The sequence below is a fragment of the Ylistrum balloti genome, unplaced genomic scaffold, assembly GCF_031769215.1.
Source record: "Ylistrum balloti isolate Yb309-2 unplaced genomic scaffold, AGI_CSIRO_Ybal_v1 Utg369678, whole genome shotgun sequence".
In the NCBI taxonomy this organism is placed as follows: Eukaryota; Metazoa; Mollusca; class Bivalvia; order Pectinida; family Pectinidae; genus Ylistrum; species Ylistrum balloti.
The window spans coordinates 93171-113998 of record NW_026781920.1 but is presented as its reverse complement, the minus strand read 5'-3'; the positions used below and the strand labels follow the sequence as shown (position 1 = coordinate 113998).

Here is a 20828-nt window from a genome sequence, read left to right as displayed (position 1 = left end):
ATAAAAATAATTGTATTATGATAATGATAGTGTCGGCTTTGTTTACCAGAATTAAGTCACACTCAGTTTTATCTTTAAGTGGATCTTGTCTAGTATTGCCAGTCTATGATGTAATATATGTTATGACATACTCCATTGAACTTTTTTGTATTTTGTTTAAAAAAAAAATCCAACATAAACCTTCACACTCCAATACTAGCTCTGGCAGTGAAATATTCTGCTAAACAACCATTCAAAATATAATGGCATTACACATCAATCTTCAACAATACTACAGATCAATCATCTTTCACAAAAAAAAAAACAAAAAAACAAAAAAAAAGAAAGAAGAAAAAAAATACAAATCTGGTATTCAACATCATTAATTGATGATATTAGAAATAGAAAGGAGAAAGAAGATGTAAATTTAAAATGTTACAATAGAAAACGTATATTTATAAAAGAAAAAGGGACAATTAAATGTATAGATAATTTATGTATATACCAATACAAAATAACATTGAAAAGATGTCGCACGAAAATGTTCCGAATGACAGCATTAAAAATAATGGTAAAAACTTTCGAGAGGGTAACTTAATCAGGAAAGATCATGTACACAGACTAACATATCTTATAAAGTGTGGCGTCTCAAATCTGAACATTCAAATGAGCAGTTTTTGACAGAGTATTTTTTTCCTTTACATTAGATTAACCTGTAATTACTTTTTTTTTCCAACTTGCAACAAAGCAAATACTCAATGTAAAGCTTTATCAATAATTATTTAACTACAAAGTTAATTTCTGGGTAAAAAAAATTTTAAATCCTTATTTAGAAAAAAGTGGTTTGATTTTTCATAAAGTAAGCACTTTTTAAATCCTGATTTTATATTTCTCACTCAATCCAATACCCGCACTCTACATGAAATTGACATACATTTTACTTACACCTTACACTACGTTTAAGGAAATTCCTGTGGTGAAGAGACAGTGTTATTTACACAGAGTGATTCTATCAAACATATTTATTGGACAACAAAAGACATGTTTAATCTTTTCAATTATGACGTACCCTATAAATTCTAAATACATGCTTCTTATTTCATACAACAATACATACATTTTGTAATGTTTACCCATACTTGGGTTTTCTGTCCGTTATTTCTTTCCAAATTATCAAATTAAACCAAGTTTGGAGTCCTGGGGAGGCAGAAAGGATGTTTATTGTGACAGACTACTTTGTAAGCTCTGATGGGTTTTTTTTTTCATAAATTGCCTTTATCTTGTAGCTTTTAAATGTGGCAATATTTATAAAATTGAAACAGATATAAGTTGGAATCATAACAGTAACACTCAGAAGTTTGGTCGCATCTTCAAACAGTAGTTGAGAATGAAGTTTTTCAGTTGTTAACGATAATTTAAACAACATGATATGTACATCTTTGTTTTAACTGCTATTTTCTGGATGGCTACATCCTTTGGAACTTTTAACTATTACATCTGAAAATTGATCGTTTCCCTTAGTAAAATCCTTTTCAGGATGTTTCTCATCTTTTGAAACAACTTCTTTTCTTGAATTCTTAATGCTACGAAAACATTTTTTAACAATGAAATTTTGGCAACATGATTTGGATTTGAATTTTCCTAGATGTAACTGCAGATCAATAACTTTCTAACGAATATTTCTGTGTAGGGGCTCACATATCTTAGGAAAAGGTGAAACTGCATCGATCTAAAATAAATTGTATTTGATCACATGATCATAATCACAATAAAGACTTTCTTCCTTACCACCAGTTTCAAAAAACTCAAATATGACGAGTCCATCCATAAATCAAGTGACATTCACATCACCCAGAAAAAAATGTACCAAATGACCACCAAAATTAAGGGTCAAAGGTCATTTATTATAAAGTGAAAGATAATGACAAGCTCGGAGATTATCAATCACAAAAATGAAGATGTGAAAACCGATGAGGTCAAAGGTCATGATCATGTCTCATAATGAAGTAATTGGAAAAATGTTGTCTGATGGAAAATTGTATGCTGGGAAAACTTTCTGATGGATGATGGTCTTCTCTGGGTTACTCAACCTTATCTTCTGGGTTGGGTGGCCCTGATGACCCTGAGGGAGCGGTGGGGGGTTTCTTGTCCTGCCCCCAGGGACTATGCTGTAGGGCGGGACTGTTCTGGAACTCCTTCGAGTCCTCTTCCGTGTTGTTCGGTTCAAATTGTGAATTCTCAAGTCTTGTAATCAGTCTCTCATCCTCGTCACCAAACTCGCCCCCCATCAAAGTTGGCTCCCCAACAACCATCACATCCTGTTGTAACATCAAATTCTATAGGATGAATATATCAGTATTCCAATTTTGTTGTAACAATAATTTCTATTGGATGAAAATATCAGCAAACCAATTTTGTTGAAACATGCAATCCTATTAGATGAATTTGTCTTTTTTCCCCCCATTTTTTTGTACCATTTAATTCTTTTAAATGAAAACATCAGCATTTCCAATTTTGTTGTAACATTCAATTCTACTGAATAAATAAATCTTTTTTCCATTTTTGTTGTTCTAACATTCAATTCCATTGGATGATATTTATCAGTATTCCAATTTTACTGTAAAATTAAATTAGTAGAATTATGTGTATAAGTATTTTAATGTTGTTGTGATGATAGATACTATTGGATGAATGTATCCATGTTAAAATAAAAATTTTACTTGAATTCATGAATCGGTAGTCCTATTCACAGTATAAACACATTGTTTTTTCTTTGTGTGATCAAAACTATCCTTCAAGAATTCAGAATTTGGCGATCGATTCCAGACATGCATGTTTTTTTCTCTCATAAATACAAGCTTTCATTAAAACTCAAATTCCTAACAATTAAAGCGAGATGTGATGTAGCAGTAGTCAATTCTTGAACAAGGTAGAGGAGGCTAAATAAAATAGTTACCCCCGGGACTGATGTGCCAATGCCCTGAGGCCCTGGTGAGCGTTTCTTGCCTGCAGGTGGTGTGGTGCTGTTCATGCCCCCTCCAGCACTACTGGCTGATGCCTTTCTTCTCTTTCTTTTGCCTGGCTGTCTCGCAGTATCTGTACACAATGATATCACAGATAATTCTTTATCAGCTATTCAACAAAACATAAATGTTTTCATTTAATTTGGAGAACACACTGTATCATAACTGGAAATCATTTTTTCTTAAAGAAGCACGACAAACAACTACATTTTACTTAAAAAAGACATTTTTTCTTGTGATTTCTTTTCCAATAAGCATACCTGGCTTTCCTTTGCCAGGGGGTGCCACCATTCTCTGCCACTTTTGAAACAGAGTGGTTTTCAGGCAGTCGCGTGGGTTCAAACCATAAGCCTTGTGTCTAGACATCAGCTCCTGCATAGGCTCCAATATTACACACAGCTGAAACAAAACATTGGTCAGTCAGTTTGTTAAATAATTATAACATTTTTTCATAACTTTCTGTTAAATATAGTATCAAATCATAGAAGACTGTAAATTTTGTGTCTAGTTTCATCAAATTCATAGGCAATCGGAAGAAATCTGAGATTTATAAGGGTGTGAATAATGAATAATGAGATTTCTAATTTATCATGCAAGTTTAACTATGTCAAACACAAAATTTTGATTAAGTGTAATATGTATTAAATGAATACATAGGTAAGACTCTATTCCGAAACAATTTTTCTTATTAACTGAAGTTTTCACAACTCCAGCACTTCTTGACAAAAAATTAGGGCTAAATTTAGGGCTAAAATTACAAAATTTTAGTGCAAATTTAGGAATTTTGTAACTAGAATGGGGAATATGAAAGCATTAAACTGACTTACCTTTGCAAATTTGACAACATAGAAACTAACATACAATGCCTTAATTGCAGGAAAGGTGTCTTCCAGCGTTTCAGTGTCCCAGCTGCTGTTGGCTGTGACCTTAAGAATCTCACCTCTGTCACAACCAATAACAATCTGGGTACATAGATCCACTGGTCAACTGCCTTTCATTGTCTACCCTGAATTAGAACTACAGACTACATTAAAATACATTTTAAGTATGAATTTAATGGAAACATTTTCAGTAAATTGTAAGAAATATAAAAAAAGTAGGAACTGAAGTGAAAAATTAGGGCTTTTATAAGGAATTCCCTTTGAATTTTTAATTTTTTAGGAATTTTAGCAAAACTGAAAAAAATTAGGATTTTTTAGGAATGTTAGGGATGCTGGACAGCCTACATACATCATTACTAAAGTCCACACTTGTTGGGTCCACAAGGATCAGAGATGACTGACTTACCCGTAGAAAGTTAAGTGTGTAGTTGGTAAGGCCCTGTCTTGTGATGTTTTTAGACAGCTGTTCCACCATGGCAGGGTCTTGCTGTAATATAAATTTTCTAAATTAATATATCTTAAGTACAATTATTCAATGATTATGCAAACATATAAAAGTACATGTAATTATCCAGAGTGACAAAAGGACAACTAGAAAACAGACACCATAATAATATAACTATGTTTTTATCCCCCCTCCCTCCCACCTCTCAAGCGTGTCCATAGTACGTTGAATTTGACTTCAAATTTTATAGTGACTTAATTAGACAGCAAACTAGTTCTACACTCCACTCTTTAGAAGATGCAAATATGTCTTGCCAAGATATATGTTTCAACTCAGAGAATAAACAAGATGTTATCAAAAGTTTCAACACTGATTACCTCCCTTAGATTTAAAAACTGCGGAGTCACAATATTTAATGTTAATGTTTACACATCAAAGCTGTAATCTAGGACAGAGTTCTCCCTCTTTAAATCTTTAAAGAATCCAAGTGTGATGAATAATTCATGCATTCTTAATAAGCAATCTGTATTCAATTCATGAAGGGAGTGCATGTGTACTAGTTAGTTTTTTTCTATAAGTCTTGATGACAGGAAGCCTAGGTTTCATAGTAAGACAGAATATATCCTACAAGTTCATTTCAAGGTAGAATATAACCTATATATAATGTCTGAAATCAAAATTGTGAACATACTCTACTTCATAAACAATACACTTTACTGCATGAACAATACACTTTAGTGCATGAACAATACACTTTACTTCATAAACAATACACTTTACTGCATGAACAATACACTTTATTGCATGAACAATACACTTTACTGCATGAACAATACACTTTACTGCATGAACAATACACTTTATTGCATGAACAATACACTTTACTGCATGAACAATACACTTTACTGCATAAACAATACACTTTACTGCATGAACAATACAGAAGTGAAGATCTTATCTTGCTTACATTTATTTTGTCAATATTTTAATCTAAATTACAGAAAATTTTGATTTTTTGCTTGTTACAAGCAGTAAAGTTAAACAATGATTTTTGAAAAATTGTCATGAAGTTTGACTTACTATAACCTATCATAAGACATTAAATGTTAAATGATTGTAAACATTTTAGAAGAACAGGTATCTTAACCGGCATTATCTAAATATCTGTCATGTTTGAGTATTTTTTGTTTTGATTAGAATCCTTTGTTTATACTCTAACCTGCATGGCTATTACACTTCGTGGGATGAGCTCTCTGTGTTGCCGCACTTGAAAATGCCAGGATCGTATACGCATCAGATCATCAAATGTGAATTCCAGGATTAGCCGTCCTTCAGTCACCACCTACAAAAAAAAAAAAAACAAATTTTAGAAACGGGGTAAAATGCTGAAAACTGTCCACTATCTCTGGGGCTAATAGAAAAAACAACCATCACCTAACCTGGGGGTACATTTCTGAAAACCGTTAATTTCCTAACTAAGGGACTAAGGAGACCAACATTTCAGAAAGAAGGGGCACAAGTTATGAAAAATAACAACTTTATCAGGAGCTTTAGAAACAAACACTCAGAATCAAGGTGTAGAGTTTTGAAAATTGTGCATTACCACAGGGGTTACAGAATAAAAAACCTTTCAGAAACAGGGAGCATCATTCTGAAAATTGTGCATTATTGCTGGGTTTATAGACACACAAACCTTTCAGAAACAGGGAGCATCATTCTGAAAATTGTCCATTATTGCTGGGGCTATAGACACACAAACATTTCAGAAACAAGAGATACAATGCTGCAAATTGTCCACTATTCAAGGGGCTATAGAAACGATATATCAGAAACAGGGGTATAATTCTGAAAATGTCCACTAACCAAGGGCTACATTGAGCATTCCTGAGAATTTGATGGTTTTTTTTCAAAGTGTGTTAATATAATTCACTACAAGTGCCAATTTCTGTTGTGTCCAGCTGTTTTGTCATCTGTCGGTACACATGACTGATCAGGACAACAAAATATTCCTGTTTACGTAAGCTTACAATTATAAGGTATGATTATCAAAGTTTTAAGACATATCATTCACCTTCTTGTTTCACTCTCTACAGAAAGTCCAATTTTAGCTCTAAGTGCTGAAACAAGCTGTGACAGAGGCACTTGGTTCTGCCTTATATTTTCTAACTTCAGGAATTCAAAGGTATGAAACCTGTCAAATGTAGGTCTCTGAGTTATCTCAGCATGTGGGGTTGAAATACTTATTCTAGAACGCCCAAAGCAGACTAACCATTTGCGAAATGAGTTGAGAGTCGTTGATCAGCTTTATTTTGTGATTAAATCTTTTCATTAGAGAAGTCAATTTTCATGAGTGTAGCTACCTACCATGTTGTACTTCAACAATATATGGTTTTAATGTGATTTCCTATGTAGATATCTACTAGCCTTTATGTTATTTACACAAGGAGGTCCAAAACCCTAGCCTTGGTCAGTATCAACCTGGTGGATTAATAATTGTAAGCAGGAATAATGCTTCAATAGTAAATTTTTTTATTACTGTTAAAATTGTCATTTGTAGGGGGTTCTGTAAAACCATGAAAACTGACACTCTGAAATTGATATTTATAGAGAAATCTTCTATTTCATGACTTTCGTAAAATATGCATCAGTTTCAATTTTCACTGTTTATATGTTGAACCAATGGGCAAAAAAAACTAACAGTACCAGCAGAACATTAACAAACACAGTGATGACCATGACTATAGAAAAGAAGAACAACTAATTGAACCTTTGAATATACTTAGCCACATAAATAAGGACAGTGGAGTAACAATATGCACCTGATTACCTACAACTTGAAATCAGAACCACCAGAAATCTTTAATAAGGGGGTAAAACTAAACCAATGCACACGTCTTCATTACACAGTATCTCTCCAAATATCTGTCGAATAATGTTCTCAGTGATTCTGATCGGCAATTCAAATTTCATCAATATCTATTAATTTCAACACACACATCGCCAGACACTAATGAGTCCAATAGCCTCACACTATTCATTGATTTTCTTCCTACTTTTCTGAGAGGACAAGAGATAAATATTGAAGACAGACATCCATGCTGAGCTAATGCAATTTATTATAAAAGACGTGGATCTTTACTTTCCAACGACTGAGCACGACTTGTACCTTGTGTTAACAACATCGATCATTCCTTAAGGACACTGTACAAAGTACATGTATTGTACAGCTCTACTTGTATATCATATATAATCTTCTTTGTCTTATCTGGAAATGTTTTCTCTCTTTTTTTTTCGAATTCTTTTTTCCTTAAAGAATTAAAAAAAAAAAAAGCAAAAAAAACAAAAAAAATACAATGACTAAGAGAAATGTGGCTGAATTTCAACAAACGAATTATCTTTAATTCAAATTTGGCAATTACCTCCTTTTTTAAAAATCTTTTAGGAACAATCATACGGGTTTCCTGTGTGGTCTGGAATATCACCGAGTGTGGGACACACAGACTACTCTGGCTAAGATCTAGCACTGAACCATGTGCCCTATCCACCCTTGTCTTACACCGGTAATCTAATTACCATGCCCTAATCACTACCTTGGACCCTGGAACAATGTCTCCATGCTTTGCATAATTTGTGACTGTCTGGTATTGATTGTGAATTAGTTTGGAATGTACTCGTGAAGGGAAACACGGGCACACACTGAATCCGAGTTTGTCATCACAGCATGCAATGGTAATGATTTCTGGTCATAACTTATTTACCAATAATCTATACCCAAGTGGTCTACTTCACAGGCTCTGTGATTGTGCAAGTCTGTTTCAATAAAACATTTAAAGATGGTTTTTTTCCTCCTTTTAAAGCACTCACTAGACTAAAACTCGTTTTATATCTTGATGAGAATGTTCCCAGCCCTCCCCCCTCATCCTTTGCTTTTAAGAGTTATAGGGGCAACACATTACCTCTGATTTGAACAGATGAACTTTTTTTCACAAAAAAAAAAAAATGAATTTGCATTTGTTTGTAGATACAGGCAGGCTCATTAACAGGCAATGGTTATTTGTAGATGTAAAACCTACATTATATCCTGTAACAATTGTACATACCTTAGTGAACATGGGTTTGCCATGATGTGTAACCATGGTAGCCTGGTCGCAGTCAAGAGTGATAGATGTATTATGGAAGGATTCCTTGGGATATTTCAGGATATAGTACAAGTCAGTCACTCCACCCTCAAATATACTTCTAAAGTAACGAGGTATCAGTGTCCTACCAATGGCTGCAAATGTCAAACAAGTTGTTGAAAGTTTCATTGGTAAATCTCTTGATTGTTTAAAAGGACTGACATGAAAACTTTGAATATGACAAAATAAAATTGATGCCAGACAAATGGTGTTGTTTTGTGAGCTAGCTAGCCTATAGACCATCAAATTATCAAAATCAAAAGTATTAGTTATCAGATTAATTCGGCATTATTATGAAATTGTATTTGTCCATCTGTATTGTTTTTATACCATAAAATCATTAATTTTTGAGGGGGATTTATTTTCTGTGATTTCATGGGTAATCTTAATCAACAAATTTACTTGTCCAGGAAATGTTAAATTCAATATAGAATTATAGATATAAATCGTATGTTTATCCATAAAATCAAATATCAATGAAATAGTGATTTTTAAAAAATCTACAAAAATTGAATGCCATAAAAATATATGATTTTACAGTCTACACTATAGCAAACTAACATTAAGGAAAGTTAATATTTAGCATAGAGTATTTCTGTTTTGTTCCTGCTGGGTTCTAGTTTACCAAAGCTTATTTCCCTAATTCCATGTTTGATCTCCTTTGTCAGGAGAAATACTTACTGTATCGTTTAGGTCCATCTTCTAGATAAAAAGACAAGGTCAAGTTGGCATCATCCTCAAAGAATTCGGTAGTGAAGGCATCCCACCATAAGTTATCACTGTCCTGTAACCAAACACATTACTTTTAAACAATATTCGAGTCCATCTACACCTACCCATCTACAACAACAGACTAATATCATATTTTAATATCTATATTTTCATTTGGGTTTTAGTACAAAAACAATTAAGATTCAATAGTTACTTTAAGATTACTTAACAAGGAAAAAGAGTAGACTACACAATTCTCAGAATTTACAAGATATACTGGCAGTATATGTAGCTCTAACTTACTACCTTTACTGTAAAGTATCGGATGTAGACTACACAATTCTCAGAATTTACAAGATATGCTGGCTGTATATGTAGCTCTAACTTACTACCTTTACTGTAAAATATCTAACAGGTTATCACAAATTCCCCCTCAGTGAAAACACCCATTTATTGTACTGTTTTTTGTCTCTTGATGTTACACTAAACTAAAGGGAGAAGATTAACCTTTTTTTTATTAGATGATCCCTTTGTTTTTATCATTCTAATCATTACATGTAGAGATGCTGACATGAACTAGTATCACCCTCTTACAGTGATATCATGCTTTGTTAAAAATACACTGATATATATATATATAAATAGGCCCACATCATTTCACAGCTAGTAATACAGCATCAAAGTAATCAAGGACTAGCTTGCAAGAGTGTCAGTGTATTCTTTAATCAAGGCAGTTTTCATATCAAAATAAAATATTGAAAAGTACAAAACCCAATTGCTGAGGGCACTTTTTTTTATAAAAGATTGGAAGGAAAGAAGTGGTATATCAGTATGGAAAGACAGAGAAAGAGAAAAAACTGAAGAAACACCTTCACCCGATACATGTACACTTGTTTTTTTCTCTTCATTTTATCTATTCATCTTAATAAATATAAGTGCATGGAGGTGTAACTGGAAATAAAACTAAAAGGCACATCCAGTTTTAAAGCATGGTTGGAAATCTGTTGTCCTTTCAATGATAATATGGTCATCTTAACAATACAAACTATTTCCCATAAAAGAAAGAAAATGATTGAATTATTTCAGCCAAGTTGTCCAAGAAAGATCTTGTCACACAATCAAGTGTGTATTAAACTTTCAATGGATGAACAATGGTAGGCAACTCGAATGGTAGAAGATAGGCCTACTAATTTCTTTCAAACAGACCAGAGTCATAGTAATACAATATATATATATTTTACAAAAAAATGTGTGGTGTCTAGTAAGGTAAAAAGGGAGGGGGGATTTTAATGGAAAGCCATTAAGAACATGTATTCCACAAAGGCATACATCTGTCATCAATTAAGCTATTGTAGTCCGTAGGTGACATCACCTGTTAACGATTCTCTAGTTCCTACTTTGTAAGTGGTGTACTCTTAGCATTAAAGTGTATATCTGATTAGCTGAGTATGGTGTTTAGAGCATCTCCATTTAGGTTCACACAGCTGTCTCTCTAGTTATCCGTATTTAGTCCTGCACTCTTAACAGCATCTCCACATGTACAGTGTAACATTACAGCACTGATTAAGGTAGCTCAAGTGTCTGAAATCAAGACATTGTCATGCCCTTTCATTTTACTAAGTAACCATAGAACCTAAAGAATTGTCGTAAATTGCATCCTGTCTGTAGTCTTTGTTTTTTTTTTCACTTAATAAGAACTGTGTTTTCATTTTTATGATTTCTAGAAATATTTTTTTGTAGAATGTTATTGTCTGCCTGCAAAAATAAGGTCTATGCTATGGGTAAAATAAAACATAAAATTAGACTATATGATGAAATGTCCATTGCCTTGATTTATCAATGATCCTACAAAGAGTTAATGTTATTTTTGACTTTTTCTTATCTCACAAGCTTAATTTGACATCTCGCCTCCATTTATTAGCTGCAATCAACACAATTTAATCTTAAATTAGAACATGCAGGTTTTTTATGATTGTTGTGACAGTTCATTTTCAGGTGTTTTTTTTTTTGCTATTTTTAGGGATAGAATGAAATTGCCAGCAAATCCAGATACATCAATAACAAGTATGAATTAAAAATAAAAAGGATTGAGAAAAGAATAATCCATAACATTTATTTCTTTAAAAATATTACACCCCTTTTGCTTCAAAATACTGGTGAAACCACGGAAATTTGACCCACTCAAATTAACATCCATTACAGTATATAAATTGCGTGACAAGTATAATATATTAATCAGGGTAGCTTATTCAGTTCCCATCACAAAATGTACATCTAACCTGATCTTCCAAATTGACCTAAAACCCTGTAAAATAATCTTGCAACAACCTGATCATATGTTTACAGGTGTCCTGGGAGAAACCAAAAGTAGGAAATTAAACACCAGAAGAAAAGAAAGAAAAGACAGGGAAGAAAGGAAAATAACAAGATCTCAAGAAGATCTTAAGCCACAATAGGGGCAGCAGATCTGTTTATAAGAAACTTCTCAAAGTCATCCTCAATACTCCAGGGGTTAACAATGACTTTCGCTGCTTGCATCCCTGGAACATATCATGGCAAAACTGAAGGTTCCATCTGCGAAACTTTGTGGACAAGACGAATAAGACTAGTTTGATCCTTTGATATACATAAAACAAATCTCGAGGTCATATAATGTATATTGTACTGGCTTTGAAGTTTGGTGTCATTCCTTTGTCATCTTCAAAAGGAGCATATCAGTCTGTTATTGGTCCTTTTTCCCCTTCTGAAACCTGCTCTAGACCAATCAAATTACTGTGCTTCTACCATCAATTTCGCCATGAAATGTCCCAGGGGTGTAGAGAGCGAAAGTGCTCATAATCCCTGGAATATCACGAATGCCCCTAAGTCTGCAAGGGGTCCACTTTAAGTCCCTTATAAATAAGCTGTACTCAACAGACCCTATTATTGGGCTCTCTGATGTGTTATATAGAGAAGGCATCAGAGAAACCAGCCCTGATCTACATGGGATGTCTTACGTTAAGTCATGTCTTATGAGATGCAGTGAGATACAACAAGTACATTCTTTCTCCATGACCTGCACCGTCCAACTTTATACAGCCAGCAAACTAAAAATAGTATGTATACTGTAAATCTACTTTGCAAGATTGTAAAAGATTCATATAAAACCAATAATGATCTTGCATCTTTATGAAAAAATAATGAATGTGATATAATGAAGACCAGATGAAATATATAGGAACAAGTTGCAGATTCTGTTTATCACCTAGCCATATTTCTAAGGTAATAACTTTCCTGGGAGTATTTGGACAAAAATTGGAAAGAAAAGCACAAGATCAATAATAATGTATATATGGAGGCCTGATATTACAAGTTTCACTAACAATGTATTTAAAAGGTAAGTACTCTGCATATCACAGAGAGGTAATAATCACAAGGCAATGAAGCTTTGTTTCATCAATTCTGGATTAATACTCTAGTGGTTCATTTTAAAACAAGTAAATCTGTATCTTAACTTGCAAGACCCTATCCTAAGCTTAATTACAATGGGATTCATACTACCAAAGAAAAATGTTTATCAAAATTATTGGATATCTACCACGGTATAGTCCAAGCCTATATTTCAACTTTAACAAAATGCTATATCTATAGTTAACACCTGTTAGCAGTTTCATAACTGATCACATTACATGTCCTGTTTGCTGTACATGACCAGCCTCATTATAGACAATTAGATCTGGCCTCTGATATTACAACATGGAGGGAAATGTTTACAGGCTGTTGGAAAAATGTTTAAAGATTTTCTTGAGAATAATTTCAAGCACATAAATAACAGAATAATTCAGCTGCTGTTCTTCAACCTCAGTCAAATTCACACATATAAACTGTTAATTCATGAAAATCAGTTTGTATATGATAACTTAAACTCAAATCTTTAAGCTAGTTTAATGGTTCTTTACAATATATGGCTCTTCACAATTTGTCAATATAAGCATTGTTAAAAGATACACAGAATATTTCATAATACACAACATTAACCTCATTTAAAGTATTTTCATATTGTACCATAGAATATAAATGAAATAGAAGGTAAAAAAGTATATGACTTTATCAATAGTCAATAACCTAAACATTAGTGTAAGACTTTTTATGTAATTGTATTGCTACAAATGAATGGATTGGGTAATTCCTGGACATCATCTGGGCTTACTTAGATATCTACATAGGATCTTTCCAAAGCACAAGATCATGGAATACTGAATATGACAATGCTGTATTTTTTTCTTCCTCTATTCTCAAATAGATAATTCATAAATGTTTCTCTCATTGAAGGAAATAAATGAAAATAAATAGCTATATATGAAAGCCTAACAACAGACTAAACGGACATGAAGAGTACTCTGAGGCAGAACAATACAGGCCCATCCCTTGCCAAAGAAATTATTTCGTAAAGAATGCAAGAGTGGAAACGGTAATAATCGGACAAAATGTCAGGAGGAAGAAAGAGTGCTATATGTGTTTATGATACATATAAAGCGTATCTAGTATTAAAAAGATGAGTGAAAAACTGGAAGAAGCATTCAGACAAGATTAAAAGGCTGCAAAAGACCAACGGACAATAAGATTTTGAAATAGTGCTGAATCGAAATGCTCATTTTGTGGTTATCAAGCATTCCTTGTTTCAAAAAAATTGGTTGAAACTGAGGGAAGAAATATACAGACAAGATGAAAGATTTGGAGACAAAGAAAAACATAAAAAAAAAACAATGGGCAAAGACGCTTTTCAAAACATCAGACTTAAACTGGTTAATCAGATCATCTCTGGTATGTTTTTAGACAAATGGTCAGATTGCGCTGGAGAACATGAAAAAGACAAAACCTCATCAGGATCAATAAAGTTTTTAACCAATATTTTAACTCCCAATTTTTTTTTATTACTGAACAAAAGAAACCTCTGAAGTTATGTTTATTTTCTGTAAAACTAAAAATCACAGGATTTAAATAAATTTAAAGTTGTAAATGACAGCACAAAGTCATGATACAGTATATCAGTTTATACCTACAAATGTATTTGATTGCAAGTATTCTACTTATAGTTACTTTTCTCTTAATTTGATTACTAATAAACAGAAAAATTCTTACTTTTTAATTTTGTTAATTAAGTAAGTCTAAACACAGATATATTAAAACATGTCTACTTTTTATCTACAAGGTGCCCTTTAGGCTATACTGACTTCAACTGGGCTGACTAAATGACAACCACGATCAGAAATTATAAGTCTTATATTTTATATGGCAGTACAAGTTTTGTTTACATGTGGTGCAAATGGACATCATATATTTTTCCACTGATATATAAATCCAAATAATTTACATTCTAAACATGTGGATTTTTTAATGGCACTAACTCATTTTACAAATAATAACTTCTAATACTATAATAGTACAATGTATATGAAGCCTAAGTATTCTGCAATCAGAGTTCTTACTTTCATTCTGCAACACCTTTGTGGGAATTTCCCATTTTCCAAACAATAAATATAACAAAAATAAAAACAAGAGGCCCCTAGGGCCTGTATCGTTCACCTGGCAAAATCAAATTCTCTTCAGAAGAGATTCAGTCAAAATCCAATAATTTCTACAGGAAGAACTTAAGAATTTGCTCTATTTCCCCTATTGGGCCCTGCCCCAGATGGCAGAGACCTATTTTTTCTATAATTTTGATTCTTCTTCACCAAACAACGCTTCATACAAAATTTGGGAAAAAATGTGATCATTCCAATAGGAGGAACTGGATTTCAAAGAATTTTCTCCCTATTGGGACCCATCCCTTCTGCCCCAAAGACCTTAATATTTATAATAAATTGATTGCCCTTCATCTAAGAATGCTTCAAACCAATTTTTGGTAATATCCCATCATTCCTACAAGAGGAGTAGGATTTTAAAATTTCCCCTTTTGGACCCTTGATTTCAGGACCCATCATTTATAAGAAGTTTGTTCCCTCCCCCAAACGATTTTTAGGAGAAAGGTTGACAGACAGATGGACAGATGCTGCAGTATCTCATAAGCTCATTTGGCCCTTTGGGCCCTTTGGTTGTAGAATTTTTTTCCCTATGCAAATAGTTTCTTGATTTATAATAATTACTTATAAATACTAATAAAAAAGCAGATTGCATCAGGCAGCTTTAGTTTTGTCTGGATGATCAGTTGTAATTGATATCTAATTGAAAAGGCAACCAATTTCTGACAGTTTCTGCGAGATGCTACCATAAATGTGTATGAGTGCATATATCATGGCTCATCATGTTACCGACCTGAAAATATGTTGCAAACAAAGCATGTAGTGGTTGATATAATGTAAGTGATTATTATAGAGCTACTTCCGTACTATATTGAACTATAAAACCTTACAAATGCCTTACATCAATTGTAGAAAATAATCAACGCAGACATCTGAAGAACAGTGTTGCGTAATGGTATTCTAAAGAATAAAAATAAGAGAAGAACAGTGATCCAACCAATTATTTATCGGAAACTGATTGACTGTCACTAATTGATTATTGCTGATCAGTAATGAGTATTCAAATCTTAAACCATTCCTGACACATTACATATATACAGCTTACAGCAATAACACAAAGCATTTCATACAATTTTTATTGTTTGTTTTTTTGCTACAAACGTCATGACCAGTCAGAGTTCAGATTGAAAAGGTGCTATTTTTAGCAGTAACCTTACCTCTGTCCGTTGTTGCAGGCGTTTGTTAAGCTCATGGATACGGTAGTCTGGCTGTCCCATGTAAGGGGTGTGTCGCCTGTAAAGGGAAGAGAATGGAGACATGAAGTAAGGGTCAGATCCTGGTACCATGGTGGTCAGTAGATTATTTTCCGGCTGCTGTAGAAACATCTCACTGGTCAATGGTCACTACAGATTTCAGGATGATCAACAAAGTGTCATACACTACACGTGTATGTGCTATAAGGTACCACACAATTCAAATTTGTCACACAGTTACAACTGCCACATGATTTTGTCACAGCAATATAAAGTTGAAAGGATCAGGCGATTATTATTGCTACACACTTGTCACACTGCCACTCAATAACTTCACCGATACGTGAATCAGATAATTTTTTTCACGAAACTGTTGATGTGAAACCAACTGCTGCTACAACAAAACATGCATGGTAACGGATCACTGGGAATTAAATCCATTAAAACTCATGTTCTTGATAATTGGATCATCAAATCAATTAATGCCAGAGAAATTACCATTGTACTTTGATTAATATTGCATAATGCTATAATATAACAATGTAATTCCCGTGTATGATATCAATTATAACAGCTGACAATACCAAACATCCATTATATCCTAATCACAATGATATAAATAAAGACCTTAGATTAAAAACATTTTTCCATTTGCTGTCAGAAAGCTATGGTCTTTATAAACACACTCAAACACTCTAAAGAAAATCAGTCTGGAGATACATGAAGTCCATCACATTTCTCTGTCATGTTTAAGATTAGATTCCAGTACATTTATATAAAATCCCACTCATCGAACAGTTTGTGATCCTGACCACACACAGGACATTTTCATCTATGTAGTTTATTTCAGGTTGCCAAGTGACACATGGGTAGAATTAATCCTCATCTTCATAACAGTATCAAACTTGTGACTTTGTAAAACACCCTTAGAAATGAGGAACTTGCTAATTGCTCTATAAATAATTCATCACTATTTCAATTGAAAATCTTTTGACTATTTCTGAGAGTTTTTTTTAAAGAAATGTCAATAGTTTTACACTACACTTGAATCCATGACTGAATTTCTGTGCCTTGCAATAACTCCTTAATACTTCATAATATTTTCAATATGAAAACTGTCGGCTGACATGTATCTCTGTGAAGAAAAAGCTAGCATGTTAAAAGCAGCTGACGATCACAATCTATTATATATACAGTACACGTGTACATATTGCAGTATACACCAAATCCATATCCAGCCTACAGATAAGTGACACCTGTTGCTTAAATAAACCAGCACATATGTATAGTTCTATGCATGACTTTTTTATCATCTTTATCTGCATGTCCACTACCATCACAACTCTCATACAAGTCCAGCATGCATCAGTCCTGTTAACTCTATGAAACATTCACAACAGAGAATATCCTCAGAACAGGTGAACAGGGCACCTGCTGCCTCCCCATCAAATTACGCAACACATTCAGGTTTGAATTCTCTCGATCTTTTAAGTGAGTGTGTGTGCACCAATCCTAAACTGTTTCAATTAAATGGCATCCATGGAAACATCAAGCAGGTCAGGATTTTCCTCGTTAACAAAATTAAGTTTAACAGAATCTTCTTGTCTTGTGCTTAATTTCTTTGAGCTGAGGAATGCTCCGCTAATAAACTTCCGGTAATGCATATGCACGAGAAGACACGCATGTGTAGCTTTTACAAGATCCAGAGAGCGCACATGTACATGTTTACATATACATGTACTATACAAGCTGGTGTCATCACGACAATAGTGCTCAGAAAATGTTAACATGGACCATCGATATCACAGCCAACAGTCACAACAGAATTCACAAATTAATGCTCTTTCTTCTTTCACTGTCCATCGCCTTTTAATTGACATTTAAAAATAATTTACAAGTTAGGAGAGCTCCTTTATATTTCACGAGAAAAAAGTACTCACCACTAAAAAAACTGATATTAATCTGCAGAAGAATTTCCATGTCCATTAGCAGAGGATCAAAATGTTAACCCAGTATGATTCTTGGCTACCATGCATTTCACCCAGTCATTGTATAACCATCAACACACACACAAAAAATGTTTCTCTCTCAGTTCAACAGTACAGCCAACCAAATGATGTTCTTATATACCTAACACATTTTTAAGATGTCTTCTATATATATGTGTCGTTATATAGTGATCCTTAGTTTTTGAAAAGTGAAATAACAAATAATTTAATAAAATCAATCAAAAGTCATGAAATAACATCAAATTGGTTCTTATGTACATTATGTGTATGACAGGTATATATACACATGTATGTTTGTTGAACAAGAAACCACGTCAGACTTAGGGTCAACTTCGTGGCTATCTGACGAGACAAGAAATGTTTAGAAATTTGTCATTTCCTGGTGTATGGGTTTTGGTTATCATGAACGGCTGTAAAACAAAAAAGACAAGAGCGCATGTGTATCTTAAATAGCTCCTTAATAACCCCAGGCCAAAATTTCATATCTCCTAGTCTGAATGTAAAAAAAAAAAATCAATGTCGAAGTATAGCTATTCTTCGGTGGAATGTGTATATACAAGTATGTTGATGTAATATAACCACTTGTCACAAAAACTATAGGCTACATCACAAATGAGTATAGGAAATGATCATTAGTGAAAATTGCAGGAAAAAAAGAAAAGAAAAATGAGGATGTTTACCCTATAACCTTTTCAATACAAAGAAGTGTAAAGACCTTGCCAGACAATCCATAGACATCACAGGATCTTAAATGCAACATCAATTTGGCAGTAAATGGTTTTCTTTTAACGTCTGTATACATATCTTCACATGGTGCTATCCATCGAGATGATTGATTACAATTTTATTGGTCTCTAGTACTTTCCTAATGGCACAGTAAAATTCTGTACAAGTAGGTAGACAATGAAATAATTAAATAAAGCACATTATGATCATATTTTCAATAACAATATAATTTGATTATTTGTCTGTAATTTAACCTCATTCAGACCATAACTATGATGCAGTTAAATTTTCATTAGATTAGTCAATTTACATTAAATTCAAAATTTGTTTTTTGACTTTTTAAGTAATTTTCCATTTTACATTGCAGTCAGCAGCAAGAATCAACCAATTACCTGAAATATAACTATGTCAGGATGTTTCTGATAGCAGATATACATGTATACAGTGATTTTTGGGACTCAAATATTTGAGCAATGGACTCGTGCTTTTCCTGTAGGACTCCCACCAAGTTTGAGAATCCGCTATATCTCTTTGTTGCCAGATTCATCAAAATTTTGGATATGGTGCTTTATCACCAGAAAAAATCCTACAAATATTACTGATGAATACAAGGTACATATAATCCAATCATACTGCTTATAAATCACATTTTTTAAAAATGTTTTTAAACCTCTGCTGCAGACAACCATAAAAAAGGCAATAGAATTTTTCCAAGATTTGACCAACTCTATCCTACGGTATAAAATCTGAAATAAGTTACTAGGAGAGCTTTTTACCCCATCATACTGGAGTTATAGATTCTATTTCTCAAAGCTCTACATTGCTATTTCCTTCTCTATCAGAAATACACTTCTCTAATCATCCACGTGTTCAGATTTTTTTTTCTCCTTTTCTACATCAGTGATAAAACTGGCTGTTAGAATAAGCTTTCAGGTAAACCCCTGCCCACATGTAATGTAATACAAATGTTTCTGAGGGAAGTGGGTGTATGTGTAGTATATTATAACTAGTAATATACTACATAAGCCCCCTCTGTCTGAAATATTGTTACATGTAGCATGTTTCTGTCTCTATCGTACAGGGATTTAAATCCAACTTCAAAAGATCCTAGAGTTAAGGATGATGAATACCTAATGCAGGCCAGATGCACATTAGGGTTTTCTGTATTATCCTTTCTCACTAGTTGTTGCAGCTTCTTATAGAATTTAATGTGTTATTGAGCCCAAAAACCATTCAAAACAAACTTGCAAATTTTTGTATACATGCATGATGGCCAGAACTTGGTCATTTGTAAGTTATAGGGAGTTATGGTATATGTATATCATGCTTCAGTGATTAAGGCTGTTTGGGAGAGCATTACCATCTTATTCTCCAATAAGCCCTGGTATTTTTATATGATTTTTTTGTGGTGACCACCATTTCAAAAATTTTGATGAGTCCAGTAAAGGAGAGGTATTGTGGATTATCAAAATTTGAGCAAGTCCCTTTAAAAATCCATGAGTCAAGGACTCAAATATTTGAGTCCAAAAAGTCACTAATGCCCAGAAGATAAACACATATTACTTCACACAATGATGTCGAGTATGGGCTTATTACAGGATCTCCAGGGGGCCAACACATTACTTCTTACAGAAAAGTCATAGATGGACTTATTAAAAGACCCCAGGGGGCCAACACATTACTTCTTACAGAAAAGTCAGAGATGGACTAATTAAAAGACCCCAGGGGACCAACACATTACTTCTTACAGGAAAGTCAGAGATGGACTTATTAAAAGACCCCAGGGGGCCAACACATAACTTCACAGAAAAGTCAGAGATGGACTTATGAAAAGGCAATCAAATAAATATTTTGGGGGGTGGGGGTGGGGGGTGGGGGGGTTGGGGTGGGGGTTGGGGGGGATTACCCATGAAAAACTCAGGGCAAGTGACCCTGTGTCATTTCACATCTGACTGATAAGGGATTAATTGAATGAAATAGCATTGTTTGCAATTATTTCTAAGCATGGGCTTTTTCTGGATAAATATGGTATACAAAATATTGTTGAATCACCACATGTACAGCTTTCAATGGAAGTAAGGAAGGATGTTTCCAATCATGCTCAATTTTGAAGGTGAAAGGA

General features: G+C 33.6%; 1 protein-coding gene across 2 annotated transcripts in view; it reads right to left on the bottom strand.

Moving 5' to 3' along the window:
* Window positions 1-351: 351 nt before the first annotated feature.
* Window positions 352-20828, bottom strand: part of LOC132564010 (LIM domain-binding protein 2-like) — a 30256-nt gene continuing 9779 nt past the window's right edge. Inside the window, exons 3-10 of one of the 2 annotated variants that reach the window (XM_060228765.1) lie at window positions 15936-16011; window positions 9188-9290; window positions 8429-8601; window positions 5548-5670; window positions 4290-4370; window positions 3263-3401; window positions 2936-3075; window positions 352-2315 (exon numbers count right to left, since the gene is read on the bottom strand). In XM_060228765.1, the coding sequence (XP_060084748.1) occupies window positions 2061-2315; window positions 2936-3075; window positions 3263-3401; window positions 4290-4370; window positions 5548-5670; window positions 8429-8601; window positions 9188-9290; window positions 15936-16011 (1090 nt within the window). In that variant the 3' untranslated portion in view covers window positions 352-2060. The remainder of the gene's footprint in view (window positions 2316-2935; window positions 3076-3262; window positions 3402-4289; window positions 4371-5547; window positions 5671-8428; window positions 8602-9187; window positions 9291-15935; window positions 16012-20828) is intronic. The other variant, XM_060228773.1, reaches the window with a different exon arrangement.